Genomic DNA, 15,829 nt, shown 5'->3' with positions numbered 1-15,829 from the left:
TCTGTAGACCAGGCTGGTCTCGAACTCACAGAGATCCACCTGCCTCTGCCTCCCGAGTGCTGGGATTAAAGGCATGCGCCACCATCACCCGGCTCAAACCTCTTGAGCACAGTGAGTGCTGGAGGCGCAGCAGGTGTGGACTGGGATCCTGTGCAACCGCTAGTGCAGTTCACAGGATGGACAGCAGATGGCAGCATTTAGTTTATAATTTAATGACAGGCTCCAGGCTAGTGGTTAAGGTTAAACAAATTGCAGAGAAAAAAACCAACTTGGCATTCATTATTTTATGTGTATGTGTATTAATATGACATTCCAATCATATATTATGACATCTAGAAGTTGTGGACCTGATAGCTTCTCATGAAGTAGTATTCATGTCCTTCCATGTCATCTGGTTCTCTCAGGAAAGGTAACTTGTTACTTTGCCTACAACCAGCAGGAGAAATCCTGGCGGCTGACCCCACATCTCAGGCCCAGAAGGTATAGGAGGTAAGGGATGAAGCAGTCCTTCCCATCCCTGCTCATGAGCTAGGGTAAGCGGAAGGCTGTCAGGGTTCCCGTAGGCTGCATGTACTACACAGGCAGGTAACATCTCCATCCAGCTCTGCCGAGAGAACTGTGCCCACTTTCTCTGACAGAGGTTTCATTCTGAAGTTCAGGATGGCCTGGAGCTTGCTATGAGCTAGGATTATGACTGCGTGCCATGACTCCCTCACTCTGAATTTCAAGGCGAAAAGAAAGCCATCGATCCTGGGGGCAGTGTTTGCATAAACACACTCTAGAGGGGTTCTCAGAGTTTGACCCCCACCTCCCTCTTCATTCTACCCCTTGGCCATTACATGCCTTTAACTTCTGGATTTTATAAAGTCTGTGAAATGAAGCCGTAAAATCCAATCTCTATGAGCCTGACCCGCTTCATCTGCTTTTATTCCCACGAGCAAAACTTCCCCATCCAGCCCCACCGCACACTTTCTGGTAATGTTCCTGTCCTCGGTTCACAAATGAGGAACTAGTATGAGGCAATGATTCCTCTTGAGGAAAGCCCTGGGGACAGCCTCAGACGGCCACAGCCTCAGCCCTGCACCAGCAGAGGTGCCAAACTCAGCAGGGAAGAGCTACAAACGTTAACCCTTTGTAAAGAGAAGTTGGCAAAGTTGGCGGTGGTAGCATCAGCTGGGAATGCCATGGAGCCATAGCATCATGGATGCCAGCACCGGAGACCTAACAGTTTGTTAACCTAGGTTCTGGGGACTTCTCAGCTCACAAGACCATTCTGCCCGTTGAAAAAAGCCCTAGACCCCCCCCCCCCCCCGTCTCCAACCCTACTTGACTGGGAGGTAGCTACGAGTTCTCTGTCCTTTGAATTTTTTAAAATTTATTTTTAACTAAATAATCTTTATGTGTATGGGTGTTTTGGTGTCTGGTGTCCATAGGGGTCAAAGAGAGGCATCAAATTCCCTGGAACTGGAGTTATAGATAGTTGTGGACCACCATGTGTGGGTGCTGAGAATCGAACTCTGGTCCTCTGGAACAGAAATGAGTGCTCTTATCCACTGAGCCATATCTCAAGCAACACACACACACACACACACACACACACACACATTTGTTTTTGTTTTTCAAAACAGTCCTGGCTGTCCTAAAATTCTTTTTGTAGACCAGGCTGGCCTCGAACTCACAGAGATCCGCCTGCCTCTGTCTCCTAAGTGCTAGGATTAAAGATGTGTGCCACCACCACTTGACTCTACTTACTTGCTTATTTGTTTGTTTGTATTTATTATGTGTGCGAGGGTGTGTTGCACACACGTGCCACAGCATGTGTATAGAGGTCAGAGGGCAACTTTCTTTCCTTTTACCATGTGGTTGTCAAGGACTGAATTCAGGTCACTGTGCTTGGTGGCAAGTAAGTGCCTTTACCTGCTGAGCCCTCTTGCTGGCCTGAGTTCTCTGCTTTTTGATGCACTTGTGAGCTCTGGGTTGACAAAAAGGCCTGAAAAACCATTCATCTACATCAACCGTTTCACTTTATAGGGGACCAAATGTAGGTCTGCCTAAGTTCACAGGGTTATTTGGGGCCTTTTATCAGGATGCTGGTCCCCAGAAAGAAGGGGAGGGAAAAGGAGGGAGCTGAAGTGGGAATTGGGAACTGAGCTGTGTGACTTGCTTGCTTTATTTTGGGCTTGGCCTCCTGGGCCTGAAGACAACGTGCAGATTGGTTTCTGGCAGGACCACGGCCGTGACCACAGTGAAAGTTCATGGGCTGCTGGGTTGGGGCCGCAGCAGCCGCTCTAACAGCTACAATTAGATAAATAAGGCTGGGCCAGCGCGCAGGCCGGGACTCTATTACTGGCTATGATCTATGACACCAGAGCCTTCATTATGTTGGCAGCACTGACTATTTATATCCGAGGGCCAGGAGGCCTCCTGAGTGCTCTGGTTTTCTTCCAGTGATCCCGGACAATAGCCAGCCTTTTCGAGGATACGGAGTGAGCATGAATGTCTCTAGCACCATAGTTCTGCTTTGACAGCACAGCCTCTCTTTCCAGGACCCTTCCACACCTCTTCTACCACCATTTCCCTTAGACTCAGACTGAAACACCACTCTGGTCCTTGACTGATGCTTAAGGAGTCTTGGAATAAGAGATTGGGGAAAGTGAGCCTCCAAGGTAAAAGATCCAGGAAGTTACTAGAGACCCATTATTGCATCAGAGGTGGAGAGACCCTTGTGCTGATGTCAAGGTCTAAATGTGTGGTGTTTGTAGCTCTTCCTGCAAGGAGGATGAAGCCCCGCAGCCAGCATCTCTGATCCCAGGGGAGCACTTACCTCCTCACCATTCTGGCCCAGCTCTACCTTGGGGGGGAACAGGGGGAGGGAGCAGGGCGGTTTCCTTCTTGTTGGTTTACTGGCTGGTGTCTAGAGGGAGAGTGACAGACGACACAGAGAGAAAAAGAGAGGCAGTGAATGGGGCGATAGGGAGGAGGGGGAAGGGCTGGAAACCTGTGTTAGGAACGGTTAGGGATGGCTAGAGGAGGAAAGAATGGTGAGGGAACCGGCTGTCTCAGGGATGTCCTCCTGCTGAATGCATCAGTGCTGTGCCGTTATCTTGCTCCCCTTTCTGTTCAGCAATAATGTCATCTTGTACTCGAGGTCCCCCCCAACCCCTGATCTGAGCCAGCCTCTCAAGATGACATCCACATTTTGCCTTTTTGGCCGTGAGGCAGAACCAGTCCCTTAGATCATCGCCACCCCCTTTCTTTGTCCTTTAGAGCATTTCTGTTTAGATAGCATGGGTCGATTTTATTTTTAGTTGAGAAAACAGAAGTGCAAAATTGTGTACATAAAAGAACAAGGCCATGGGGCCGAGGCAGACCCTTGCCACCTGGGGATTCTCCCTGACTTTTGCTTTGGTTGCTTTGACAGACAGTCTCCTGCAGCCTGGCCTAGCCTTGATGTCCTTATATAACTGAGAATGATCTTGAAGTCTTGGTCCTCAACACTAGCGTGCTGAAATCTCGGTGGCATGCAGCACCACGCTTGCTATTGCTCATCTCACCCCCACCCCCAAGACAGGCTTTCTCTGTGTGTAGCCCTGGCTGTCCTGGAACTTGCTTTATAGACCAGGCTGGGCTACTCACAGAGATACACCTGCCTCTGCCTCCCAAGAGCTGGGATTAAAGGCGTGCATCACTCTGGCCTAGCCTCAGCTCACTTGGGATGGAAGCCACACACTACATGACTGAAACAATCTGGTCCAACTGCGCAAAGTTATAACACTTAAAATTTTTTTTTCTTTTCTCAGCAGGATTCTTCTAGAATCCACTGGTCCTCCATTCCTGGTCTCTTTTTGGAAAGTGTTTCCTAGCGAATCCTCAGTTCTGGATCTGATGCCACCTTGCCTATCTCCTGCTCCGAGGCTAGAAGCAGGAGCCGGGACTTCTTTGCTCTGAACCCGTCCAGGCTGGACAAAGCGATACAGCACTGTCCGTGGACGCTCAAGAGGAACAGGAGTCCACGCTCTGCCTCATTCACCCCTCCTAACCATGGTGGGAGCCCGGCTCTGGTAGGGAAGGATTCTCTGCCCCAAAGAAGCAGGTCGGTGGTACATTCCTCACATTCAGAGGGACCCTCTCTGGCTTCTCTTCCTAATTTGGTAATTGCCAAAGCTCCTCCTGCGTGCTTTCTCCTCAGGGCCTGATGGACATCCTCTTCCTCCAGTCCCGGCTCCACATTTACCTCTCTGGCCACAGCTGCTTGCTCCCGGAACCGCCCAGCCAGCTGGGCCACAGAAGGCTGGGCTGAGCTGTCCACATTGGAGTTGGTCTCTGCCGATCTTTCCTGGCAAACAAAGGAGAGGCAAATGTTCATCAAGTGAGTGTACACTCTGCTCTTCGGAGGGTCACATGGGGTGCCATGAAAGGCACCTGTTTTGTGATTCCATCAGGAATTCTGTGACGATACATTTTTAAAAGTATTTTGCAATTGGTTCCTATATCCAAATTTAAAAATAACCACACACACACACACACACACACACACACACTATTCAATTATCTACATTTAGTGAGTAGCTACAATGTATTACACAGGGTTCCAGATGTGCCCCTGGGGACAAATAAACCAAGGTGGGGCTGGAGGCAGTCAGGGAAGGGTCTCCCACTCTGCAAACGCCCATCAAACACGGGAAGTATCAACAATAGTCTGCAAACCTCCTTCCTGTTTAATGACTCTAAAAAATGGGGGTTCAGTAGGGTGGCAAAATGCATTTGGAACTAGGGTCTTTGTAGGAAACAGAGAGAGCATTTGCCCTTTCTAGAATTTTCACATCCAGATGTGATTTTTTTTTTTAAATTTTGTTTTCCCTGCTTAGCTGAATGCCATGGGTAGTGGTGACCATTTATTAATGAATGACATGAGAGGCAGTAGCAGACGACGAGGGCTCTGGAACTTAGAGACCTGCTCCAGCTCTCTCACTGCGGGCCAGTCTGGGCGGGACGGTGCCAGTGTCTCTCATTAGGGCTGCTCTGGGTTTGGTGACTGTTTAATGGCTGTGGGTTGGCAGGGAAAGAACAGGGTTGTTATTATGGCTGGCTATGGGTCCAGCCTTCTGTCCTGGCCATTAGTTTATTGATGTTTCAAGCTAAGATGCCTGAAGGGCACAGTCCATCCCATATGCTACTTGTCACTTTGACATAGAGAGTGAGTTACTGACCCTGCAAATGGCAGGTCTTGTGGTCTACATAGTAACCTGTTTTAGGTTACTTTCTTTCTCTCCCTCCCTCCCCCCTCTCTTTCTCTCCTCTCCTCTCCTCTCCTCTCCTCTCCTCTCCTCTTCTCTCTTTCCCCCCTCTCTTTCTCTCTCTCTCTCTTACAGGGTCTTGTTTTGTAAACTAAGATGACCTTGAACTCACATCTTTCCGACTTTGTCTTCCTCCAGTGTTTGGATTATAGATGTGTGCCACCATACCCAGCTCCTTCTGTGTTTCCTTTTTAAATTTAAAGTGTGTGTGTGTGTGTGTGCGCGCGCGTGCATGTATGTGTAGGCCAGAGGACAACTTGCAGCATTGCAAGCTGGCCCTGTAGCCAGTCATAATAACAACACCCTGCTCCTCCCCTCCTTTCCTCCCAATTTCCACAGCCATTAAATTGTCAGTCACTAAACTCGGACAGCCCTAATGAGAGACTCTGGCACCACCCGTGTCAAGGCTCAGACTGCTGAAGCAATGAGAGAGGTGGAGCAAGTCCCTGGCTGAGTTCCAGCAGGGCCCTTATCCTGTCCGCTAGTGTGGGAGTCAGTTCTTTCCTTCTGTCAGTGGGTCCCGGGAATTGAACTCAGGTTGTCAGGCTTGGTGGCAAACACCTTTACCTGTTGAACCACATTGCTGGCCCCATTTCTTGGCTTTTTGGTGGTCTTATGTGCTCAACCCTAGAGCTGTTAGGTTTTTTGTTTTGTTTTGTTTTTTACTGTGATGGTGACATTTCTTAACATAGAGAACATTATCACTCTCCCTTTGTCTTGGGGGACTTGGGTAGCAGTTTGAGAAACTCTGTCTCTGCCTCCCCATGGGTGGTATCATGGCGTCTGAGATGGATCATGCCCCAACTCCAGCATAAGCATGCATCTCTATGCCACTTATACCCCTGTGCACAGACATGTCCACCACGCTCCTTTTGGTACTAAAAGTGTCTCCAAGTTTTTTGATTTAGACTCTGCTACCTCCCAGCAATTAAGTGGCATAAACATAGCTGGTTGGAAAGGAGATTTGTACAGAGGTAGGTAAACATAGCTGGTTGGAAAGGAGATTTGTGCAGAGGTAGGAAAGAAAGAACGGAGCCTCACACCTCCATATGTGAATGGCTGTTCTGGGGCTGAAGTCAGGTATTTCATTCCTGTTGTCCGCGTCACTCAAGTTCATCCCACCCCAGTCTAAACACTGGCATTGATTTCAAGGAGGATTTCAAATTATTTATCTCTTTTTTTTCCCCCAGATTTTCCTCAAGTTGCTGGGAATGCCTTGGAAGCCTGGACACTCCATCCGAGGAGGCTGTTGGATGGACTCAGGACTGGTCCATGTCTGATCTTTCCACTGGTCACATGAATAGCGGTCAGAGACCCACACCTCACTGTCCTGGAGCGCCAGAAAGGCTTCAGGGGACAGAGTATGGTGAATCGAGCTGCCCTTGGCAAAGATGCAGGCTGATGGGTTTGTCCATCTGTCTAGCTTCCTTTCACTCACCAGCACGGCCTCTGTCCACTGCTATTTATTCCTCCAGGCCTGCTGACGGTGCACCCTACCTCAGCTTCCAGGCGCCGAGGGCTAGTGGTGCAGTGAGAGACATTCCAGCTAAAAATAGAGCTACAGAGGGATCAAAAACACCGGAACTTCCCTGTCTCAAGATGTGCTTGGCAAGGGGCTCAGCGGCAGGGAACCGGAAGGCTTCTGGGAGCACTAAGGGCTTACGAGTTGGGTGAAAGGAGAGATTCGAATAGCGAGTTTGCTTCCATAAGTCCCCTAGGTTAACAAGTTATCTTCAAATGGCAAACCTTCTCACCTCCACCTGTCCCCAGGGCACCTCCTTCCCTAAATTTCCGAGTACTGACCGATGGCTACTGTGCACACTGAAGGCCAGAGGCACACATCAGTTAGTCAAAGTCACATAGGAGAAACCAAACGGAATTAACCATGGGAATATTTGACCCTGACACCCAGCGAGGGCCATGAGTTAAGTAATAATACATCCCTTGGAAAGCGCTCTAAGAACTGCAAAGGGCTATTATGTAAGTACCAAGATTATTATTAGCCAGCGAGTTGCACAGGTGCAATGGAAGAAGCATGATCTGTAGGCTGGCAGCTCAGCCCATGTGAGGCTTTGCTTCCAGCTTGCATTGCGGTCTTAGCCACAGAGCTCCTTCGGTGGGTACGACAGCTTGCAAGCCTATACCAGGCTGGGGCTCCCACACTCTCATTGTCTTCTGTACTGTACTCGGCCCCCATCAGGTCTTGTGTAAATCAAGGTACTCTTAAAGACACTGAACAGACACTTTTTTGTTTGTTTGTTTGCTTGTTTGTTTTTCTTTTCTTTTGAGACGGGGGTTTCTCTGTGTAGCCTTGGCTGTCCCGGAACTTACTTTGTAGACCTCAGCTGGCCTTGAACTCACAGCTTGATTCTCTGGCCTCTGCCTCCTGATGCTGGGATTAAAGACCTGCATTGTCAAGCCTGGTGATCTTAAACTTTTGATCTCTTTGCTGCCTCTCCCCAAGTGCTAAGGTTACAATGCCCAGTTTTATACAGCGCTGGGAACCGAACCCAGGGTTTTGTGCATGCTAGGCCAGCACACTACCTATTGATCAACATCTGTAGCCCATGTATTCTTGGCTCTAAGAAAGACTTCAGTTGGACGGTGGTTGTACATACCTTTAATCCCAGAACTGGGGAAGCAGAGGCAGGCAGATTTCTGTGAGTTTGAGGCTAGCCTGATCTATAGAGCAAGTTCCAGGACAGTCAGGGCTACACAGGCAAACCCTGTTTCGAAACAAAACAAAACCAAAAATAATAAAAAAAAAAATGACTTCAGTGTCTCTACCTCTTTCTAGGCATTCCCAAGACTCTCAACTTCCCTAGATAAATATTTTTTTTCTGGTTCATAAAGTACTTAACACTGGGTCTGAAGTGTAGAAGGAGTTCAGCAGAGCTTGTCCCATCCCCATTCGGCCCTATTTGCCAGTGTAGGACCTGGTTACCTGCTCCTACAGCCGCTGACACCTTTAACTCACCCTGGAGACCACACCTGGTTGCAGCCCCAGCCTCCACAACATCCTTCTGGACCTGAATCTTGCTTGCTACACCCTTCCTGCCACCAAACAAGCCCGGCTCTGCCAGCTACCTCTGAGACCACAGCTACAAGAATGTCTGACTCCGCCGCGGCCAGGAGCAAATCACCTGTGATGTTTCCTTTCCATGTCTGTGGGATTTTCTGAGAACTGAGGAGCCCATGTCTAGACTGTGTGGAGCTTCCTGGATGGTTGCTATGCCGAGTAAACACAGTTTGGAGGGTGCTGACCATCCACATAGTAGAACCTTTGTGTGTAGGCCAGAAGAAGGCCCAGCTACCTCTCTGGCTCTGCCCTACTTCTCCACCCTGCTTGTTGTTTGAAAGCTGAAGTGCCTAACAGACTCTGGGCTACAGTGTAGGGAACCAAGGTATGTTGAAAAGCCTGATTGTGCATGGCCGCGAGAGGGCTGGGCTTGAGGGTGGAGGATCGTTTGCTCTTAGCCAATAAGAATGTTTCTTGCTCATCAGAACAGTGAACCCAGAGCCTCAAAGGCATAAAGGATGCTTGCTGTTTTGGTCCTCCAGAAAGGAAAAGGGTCATAAGACAAGGCTATCTCCTAGGAAGAGTTCCCATCCCTACAGAGCTGCTTCATCATCACTTGGGAAGGAGCAGTGTAGCGTCTTGGGGTGTTCTCTTTGCTCCTAACTCTTCCGTTTATCCCAGTGTTTCCCGCACTGCTATCCTAGAATGATGGAAAGGCTTCTGGACCAGACTAGGCAGGTTCGCTTATCCTACCTGCTTCTGAGTACTGTTCTCAGAGCAGTGTGATGCGTTGCCTGATTTTTACCTCATCTGGAGGAGAAAGGTGGGGCCATGCTGTAGAGTAACTTTCTGCTGAGTAAGTGATGGCATGGGAGGGAACCACCATGGAGCGCCAGCTTTGCCCACACGTCCAGCCCTTCACCCTCGTGTGTCTCTTTCTCCTCTTTCACAGACCCTGTTCTAGCCTCTGATGCAAAAGTGAACAGGGCAGAACTGTTGCCCTCAACAACAAAGATGCAGACAGACCAACAACAAGGAGATACGGGGCTGAGAAAGGATGTGATGGAGGCAAAGCCGGTCCTCTTTACAGTGAGGGTGTGGAAAGGTATCTCCGAGAAAGGAGTAGCTCTGTTAAATCCCAGGCAGGGAAAAGATGGGGAAGGGAGGTCTCCTGAGCACAATCACAAACAGGAACAGGATGAGGGAGAGCAGAGAAAAACGAGGCAGGGAGAATCTGGGCAGCAGAGTTGGGTGGGGAGGTAAGGGATGGGGCCAGCCCCCGTGGGTACCTTGTCACAAGCAGCTTGTGTTCCAGTCTGAGCGAGCAAGTGAGTGGTCCCACATAGAGAGGCTGCACGGGAAGATGGAAGAGAACAGGAAGGAGACCAAAGACAGTTGCTTGCAGGGTGTGAGCTAACCAGGGGGTGACAGTGGAGGGGCCCACACATGCAGGCAGGAGAGGGGGAGAAGAGAGATTTGGAGATAAAACTGCTGGAATTACTGATGAAGCCTGTGTAGGTGTGAGGGACAGAGCAGAACCAAAAATGGTGCCCGACTTCTGTTATGGACAATAGGACACCGGAAGTACTTTCTGGGTTGGGAAAGGTTGGAAGAGTGGGTGGGACAGATGGGATGAGGGGAATGGTATTTTTTCAGTTATGAAAGTTTGAAATGTCTCATAGACACCCTAGTTGAGATGCAGTAGAGAGAGTTGAATATACACCCGAGCCTAGAGGTCAAAGGAGGAAACCAAGACAGGCATGTGAGAGTGCCCAGGTAGAGATGGCAGTTGAGGTCACAAGGTTGGGTCAAATTAGAAGAAACGCAGAACGGGAAGAGACCAAAGGCTGAACACTGTGCTATCTCCTCTGTGTGAGCTGGCCTTCGTCCATGAAGGAGGATCACCCCTGTTGCTCCAGGGGAGACACTGGTGTGAACTGCAGATGGGGTAGAGCAATGTCAGAAAGTTCCCTGACTAAAGTGAGTGGGGGAAGGGCAGGAAACCCCAAATGTTCCGCATGACTTGTGTGTGGTGTCCCTCATCCCTCTAGGTGGTTCTTTCATCCATTCTCTCTTGAGCATCCCCAGATGCTGTCAAATGCATTGTGGGAACAAGTGATGACTCCAAGCTGTGAGCAGCCTGCTCTAGGGGAAAATAGAAGGCGGAGGTGAAGAACAATAACAAATCCTTGAGATAGAAGAGTAGAAATGGATACGTGAGAACAAATAGTCCTTTCACACAGACCAAAAAAGTCCCAAACATCTCCAACCTGCCCACTTGTAAGATTCAAGGACCTGAAAATAGAAGTTCCTTGGCCTCTGCAACTCCCTCCGAGGGAAAACCCAGAAAAAAATACTCAACCTACCAAAGGAGCCCTAGGCATTGGCAAGGGGCGGCTCCTTCTTTGGGTCTTTCTGGGCTTTCCATTTTATCTGGGACTTGGTGTTGCAGCCCAGTGACCTGGGGGGGGGGGGTTACTATGGGGCACAGTCCTGGGTGCCTAAGGGCACGAGTCCTGGGGAGTCTTCTAGATGGGGACCAGCAGGTATAAAAGCAGGAACATACAGAGGGTTAGAGTTTGGGTGAATGCCCAGGTAACCGTGACGGGTAACAGAGGAAACAGAAAGCTCTATGACAATGCTTGGAACTTAGCAATGTAATCTGAGAAAAACATTTTCTGAAAAACCTGTGAGCTATGGTACAAGCACAAGGAAAGGAATTATTTAGGCCTAGAAAGGCAGAGGGACGATGGATGAGAACAATACATTCGGAGCCAGATGTGGGCTCTGGTTGCATTCGATGTGCAGGGGCTTCCGCTGCATCTTCAATGTCTACATGGTCCATGTGTTTGAGGTTTGGTTTCCAGCCTGCTATTGAGAGGGGATGAAACCTTTGAGAAGCTGGGTCTAGTGGTAGAGCGTTAAGTCACTGGGGACATGCTGTAGCAGGGGACATTGTGATCCGGACCTCTCTTCTCTCTTTGTATCCTAGCTGCCATGAGCTGAGCAAGTCTCGTCTCCTGTACACTCACCCTATGATGTATTATTATGCTACCACAGGCCCGAAGTGGCAAGACCAATTGGCCTGGAAACCTCAGAAACCACACACCTAAAAAAAAACCTTTCATACTTTAAAGCTAATTTAACTTGGGTATTTGTTAATACAGCAATGGAAAGCTGACCAACAGTACCTTGAGCCTCAGTTTCCTGTTTTGTAAGTGAGGTTATTAATACCCACCAGCCTTTGTGACAACACAGTTTGCAACTTGTGTCTTGGTTCTTGGTGGCTGTACCGCCCTCCCCTCATGGATAGCAAGAATCAGACTATTACCCACAGAGTATCCACTCGTTTGGGAATGAGCCTTGTGTTCCAGGCAGGGTGTAGTGACAGTTTTACTACACTGTGTGGGGCACAGGTTGACTGAGTGCAAATACCAGCCCCACGTTTTCCATTCCATGGCCCTAGATGTTAACTGTAGGGAGCGAGTGAAGCCCTGGGCCAGTGGAGACCTGAGTGAATGTGTACTATGTGACATGAGCTGGCCATGTCAAGGATCAAGGCCTCTGACTCACAGGGAATTGTCAGAGCTTTTCCCATTTGGGTCAGGCTCGGATTGGGCCAAAGCTTTCTTCTGGCCCAGTGTGAGTGTTTATGAAAGAGTGATTGGTGTGTGCAAAAGATACAGCTGCAGCTTCCTCATCCTGGAAGCTTACAGCTGGAGACTGCGCCCCTGCAAACACATCCTACTGAGACTAGCTAACCCCCCCAGCCCCGTGCTATACATAATAAACATGCTGATGTCCTGGTTTGTAGCGGTATTGGTATCACTCCATTGGTGTCTGCACAGCCCACCTGCCCCCAGCTTTTTGGGGTGTCTGTCCTTTCTCCATTTCCTCCATACCCCTAGTCAGGTCAAATCCAGCCACAATGGATGAAGTAGTTACCAAACTTTGTGTCCCAGGAACCCAATCTGTATAAAGGGAATTATTATGATAGTGCTATGTTATAGAGCCATTGGCAAGACTTAATGAGTTATGCACGTACAATGCTTAGAATAGAACTTGGCACACAGGAAGGGTTCAATAATTGTTCCCTATTGCTGAATGTTGGTTATGAGGCTAGCAGTTTGCGCAAATGGCTAAGAGATGTTCAGAGTTAGGCCCAATCTTCCGTTACTCTTCTATCCCCTCTGCAGTACAGAGGGCTCAGCTAAGACATATTCTTCCCTTATGAGTGGACATCCTGTGCCAGCCATTACGATGGGCCACTTTATTACCAAGATGGGTGCCTAGCAGATACCCCATCCTTTCCCCATTTACCATCCCCAGGAGTACTTACAGAAATCCTAAACATATATCCGAGCTGTGTGATCCCTAAGTCAATCAAAGCACTTGAATCAAAGTATCAGGTTCATGCCCACTAGCCAGGGAATGGAGAAGTAGATTGTAACAATTACACCATGCAATAATATTCGCCTATAAAGGGAATGAAATTAGGAGCTTGTGAGTTGGCTCTGCAGGTAAAATGCTTGTGGAGCAATCCTGGTAAGCTTAGGGAGCTCAACTCCTAAGAGACAAGGAGAGGTGGAGGGAGCGAGCTGCCCCTACAAGGTTGTCCTGAGCTTCACATGCGCTCCGTGGCACACGCAGCCCCTTCTGTCACACAGAGTAATTCTTTAAAAAGAGAATGAAATATTTATACACATGCAACATAGATAATTACACCAACATCACACTAAACAGGAAGCCATAAATACCACTTATCACTTGTCCAGAGCAGGCAAACCTAGAAAGAGGATTGACGGTTGCCCAGAGGGGATGGGAGGACAGACAGACGGCAGGGTGATGTAGCCATAGAAGTTTCTTCTTTTGAAGATGACAACGAAAGTGATCTAATGTTGACTGATGATGGCTGTACACATCTACTGATGTAATACAGATTGTTTCACACCTCCCCCCCCCACTTTTGAGACAGGGTCTCACTCTCTGTAGCATGGGCTGGTATCAAACTTACAGCCATCCTCCTACCTCAGCCTCCCAAGTGCTGGGATTAAAGGCACGAGCCAACATGCCTCTTCTAATTGCCTGTAATATTTTATTTATTTGCAAACAGGGTTTCTCTCTGCAACAGTTCTGGCTGTCCTGGAACTTACTCTGCAGACTAGACTGGCCTCAAACTCACAGAGCTCCACCTGCTTCTACCTCAAAAGAGTTTAGATTAAAGGTGTGCACTACCATACCCAGTGCCCATTGATTTTTTTTAAACTTATTTTTACTGAATGCATGTGTGTGTGTGTGTGTGTGTGTGTGTGTGTGTGTTTCTGTGTGTGTATCTATGCACTCACACACAGGTGTCACGGTGTGAGTGTTGGAGATTATTTTTTTTCCTCTCACTAAGTGGGTCCCAGGAGTTAAACTCAAGTTGTCAGACTTGGAGGCCTTTGCCCACTGCACCCCACCCCAGTCATCTTGCCAGCACTAATTGTCCACTTTAAATAGATGAATTGTATAGTGTGTTATTTATATCTCAATCAAATTATTACTTTAAAAGACAACAAATTCTTACACCCAGCCTAAAGGGTCTAATCGAGAGAAAACTGACTTTGCCTGCACAGTCCTGACCTTTCCCTGTGCTCTGGAGTCTCCATTGACAGGACTCTCCCGTTCCCAGCCTGCCTCGTCGCTGTGGGCACATCTGAGGAGCGCCCTGCAGTCAGCTGCTGGGGGAAGGGGCTGAGGAGACGGTTATAAAATAGCTACCAATCTCCAGAGGTCTTCAAGGACAGAATGAGCTTGCTGCAAGAACCAGCACGGGCTTTGTACTCAGTCAAGCAGGGACTGAGTCTCGGGGCACCAGCTGTGTGCCTAACAAAGGTGAAGTATGGGGGTTACAGGGTAAACTTTATGGCGTTGGAGCTCCTGGTTTACCTGTAGGCCTGGTTGGTGGTAGAAAATACCATGATGAGAAGGGCCACTCTGTGCTGGGCGGCCTCACCCAGAAGCATGGGGAAGAAGCACCAGGGACAACCTCACAGAGGAAGTGATGAGCATGTCACAGCTGTCGCAGCCTCTGATGAGTTCCCTGGGTGACGGGCTCATTCCTCTAGTCCCCGCTCAGTGCACGAGAAGGGCTAAGTGAGAGCTGCCACATGGGACAGGGGGTGCAGAACTCAGTTCACTCCTTAGGCTGGCGTGGGCTGAAATGTTAGGGGATCTGCTGTTCAGTCTCAAGGCAGACACCGCAACAATGGATAGTCTTTTTGTTTTGAAGACGTCTTTTTGTTGTTTAAATTATGTGTGCGCATATGCCTGCAGAGAGGCCAGAAGACAGTCTTGGGTCCCCTACAACAGGTGTGAGAGGCAGTTGTGAGTCACCCAATTTGGGTGTTGGGAACCAAACTTGGGTCTTCTGCAGGAGTTGTATGCGTTCAGTTGTTTGTTTAGTTTCTGAGACAGGGTTTCTCTGTGTAGCCTTGGCTGTCCTGGATCTTACTCTGTGGACCAGGCTGGCCTCGGACTTAGAGATCAACCTGCCTCTGCCTCCCGAGTGCTGGGGTTAAAGGTGTGCACCACCACTGCTGTAATCTCTTAATCCGTGAGCCATCCCTCCATCCATCTATCCATGCTGGAGATTTTAGTTCATTTTGGGGATGCTGGGCAGCGGGAGGTAATTTGCTTCACTCTTTGAAGGCAGTACCACTAAAAAGATACATGTGTCATCACTGTTTGCCTCCTTTCTCATCCTGGTTATGACCTCATTTCTCTGATTTGGACCATTTCTGTTATTTTCTGTGTATTCCTCCCACCTACTGCCGGGAACTCTGGGAGGCCTCCTGTCATGGCTGAGGATAGCCTTCGGGCTACCCTCACTTCTAGGATATCCTCATTTCTCTTGGAGCTTCCTCTTTGAAGACAACTCTGGCCGAGTCACATGAGTTCCTGAAGCCCCAGCCTCTGCATCTATGACATCAGAATGACCCCTGGCTTGCCTTGTACACTAGATGGTCACAAGACTTTGAGGACACAGCGAACGAGGGAGCACACTGGAGGAGAAGAGCACAGCTGGGCAGGATGAGGGCTGCTGCACCTCTGGAAGCAAGCGTTGAAGTACCACAAACAGGTCCACCACCAGGCGAGAAGGAGTAATGGTCCCCTGGCCCATCAAATGTATCTACATCCTAGTCCCTGGAAGCTGTGACGTCACTACGTAAGGTCACATGGTAAATGGCAGACGTAGTAAATGGTGAAAATAAAGTAGTCTATCGGCTGATCTTAAAATGGGGAATATTCTGTATGGTTTGGGTGCGCCATGTGTAACCACACAATCCCTACAGGAGAGAGGAGAGCAGGGGAAAGTCAGAGTCAGTGACTGGAGCCAAGAGTCTGACCGCTGTTGTTGCCTTTGGAAGGAAAGGACCACAAGTCAACAAATGCAGGCACACCGTGAACACAGTGGGAGGGGTGATCCTGGTGGGTGGAGACTGAGAGGGTCAGGAACGGGGGGGGGGGGGGG

The 15,829-nt window shown here is 49.1% G+C and overlaps 1 protein-coding gene across 1 annotated transcript in view; it reads right to left on the bottom strand.

Moving 5' to 3' along the window:
* The window catches only part of Rcsd1 (RCSD domain containing 1), a 17,775-nt gene extending 10,281 nt beyond the window's left edge, over positions 1–7,494 (bottom strand). The window contains exons 1-4 of the mRNA XM_005370115.1: positions 7,442–7,494; positions 7,052–7,118; positions 4,235–4,336; positions 2,825–2,914 (exon numbers count right to left, since the gene is read on the bottom strand). Coding sequence (XP_005370172.1) covers positions 2,825–2,914; positions 4,235–4,336; positions 7,052–7,118; positions 7,442–7,494 — 312 coding nt within the window. The remainder of the gene's footprint in view (positions 1–2,824; positions 2,915–4,234; positions 4,337–7,051; positions 7,119–7,441) is intronic.
* Positions 7,495–15,829: the final 8,335 nt, after the last annotated feature.

This window comes from Microtus ochrogaster, unplaced genomic scaffold, assembly GCF_000317375.1.
Source record: "Microtus ochrogaster isolate Prairie Vole_2 unplaced genomic scaffold, MicOch1.0 UNK70, whole genome shotgun sequence".
Lineage (NCBI taxonomy): Eukaryota > Metazoa > Chordata > Mammalia > Rodentia > Cricetidae > Microtus > Microtus ochrogaster.
Note: the sequence above shows the minus strand (reverse complement) of the source record. Positions and strands in the feature narration are given on the sequence as shown.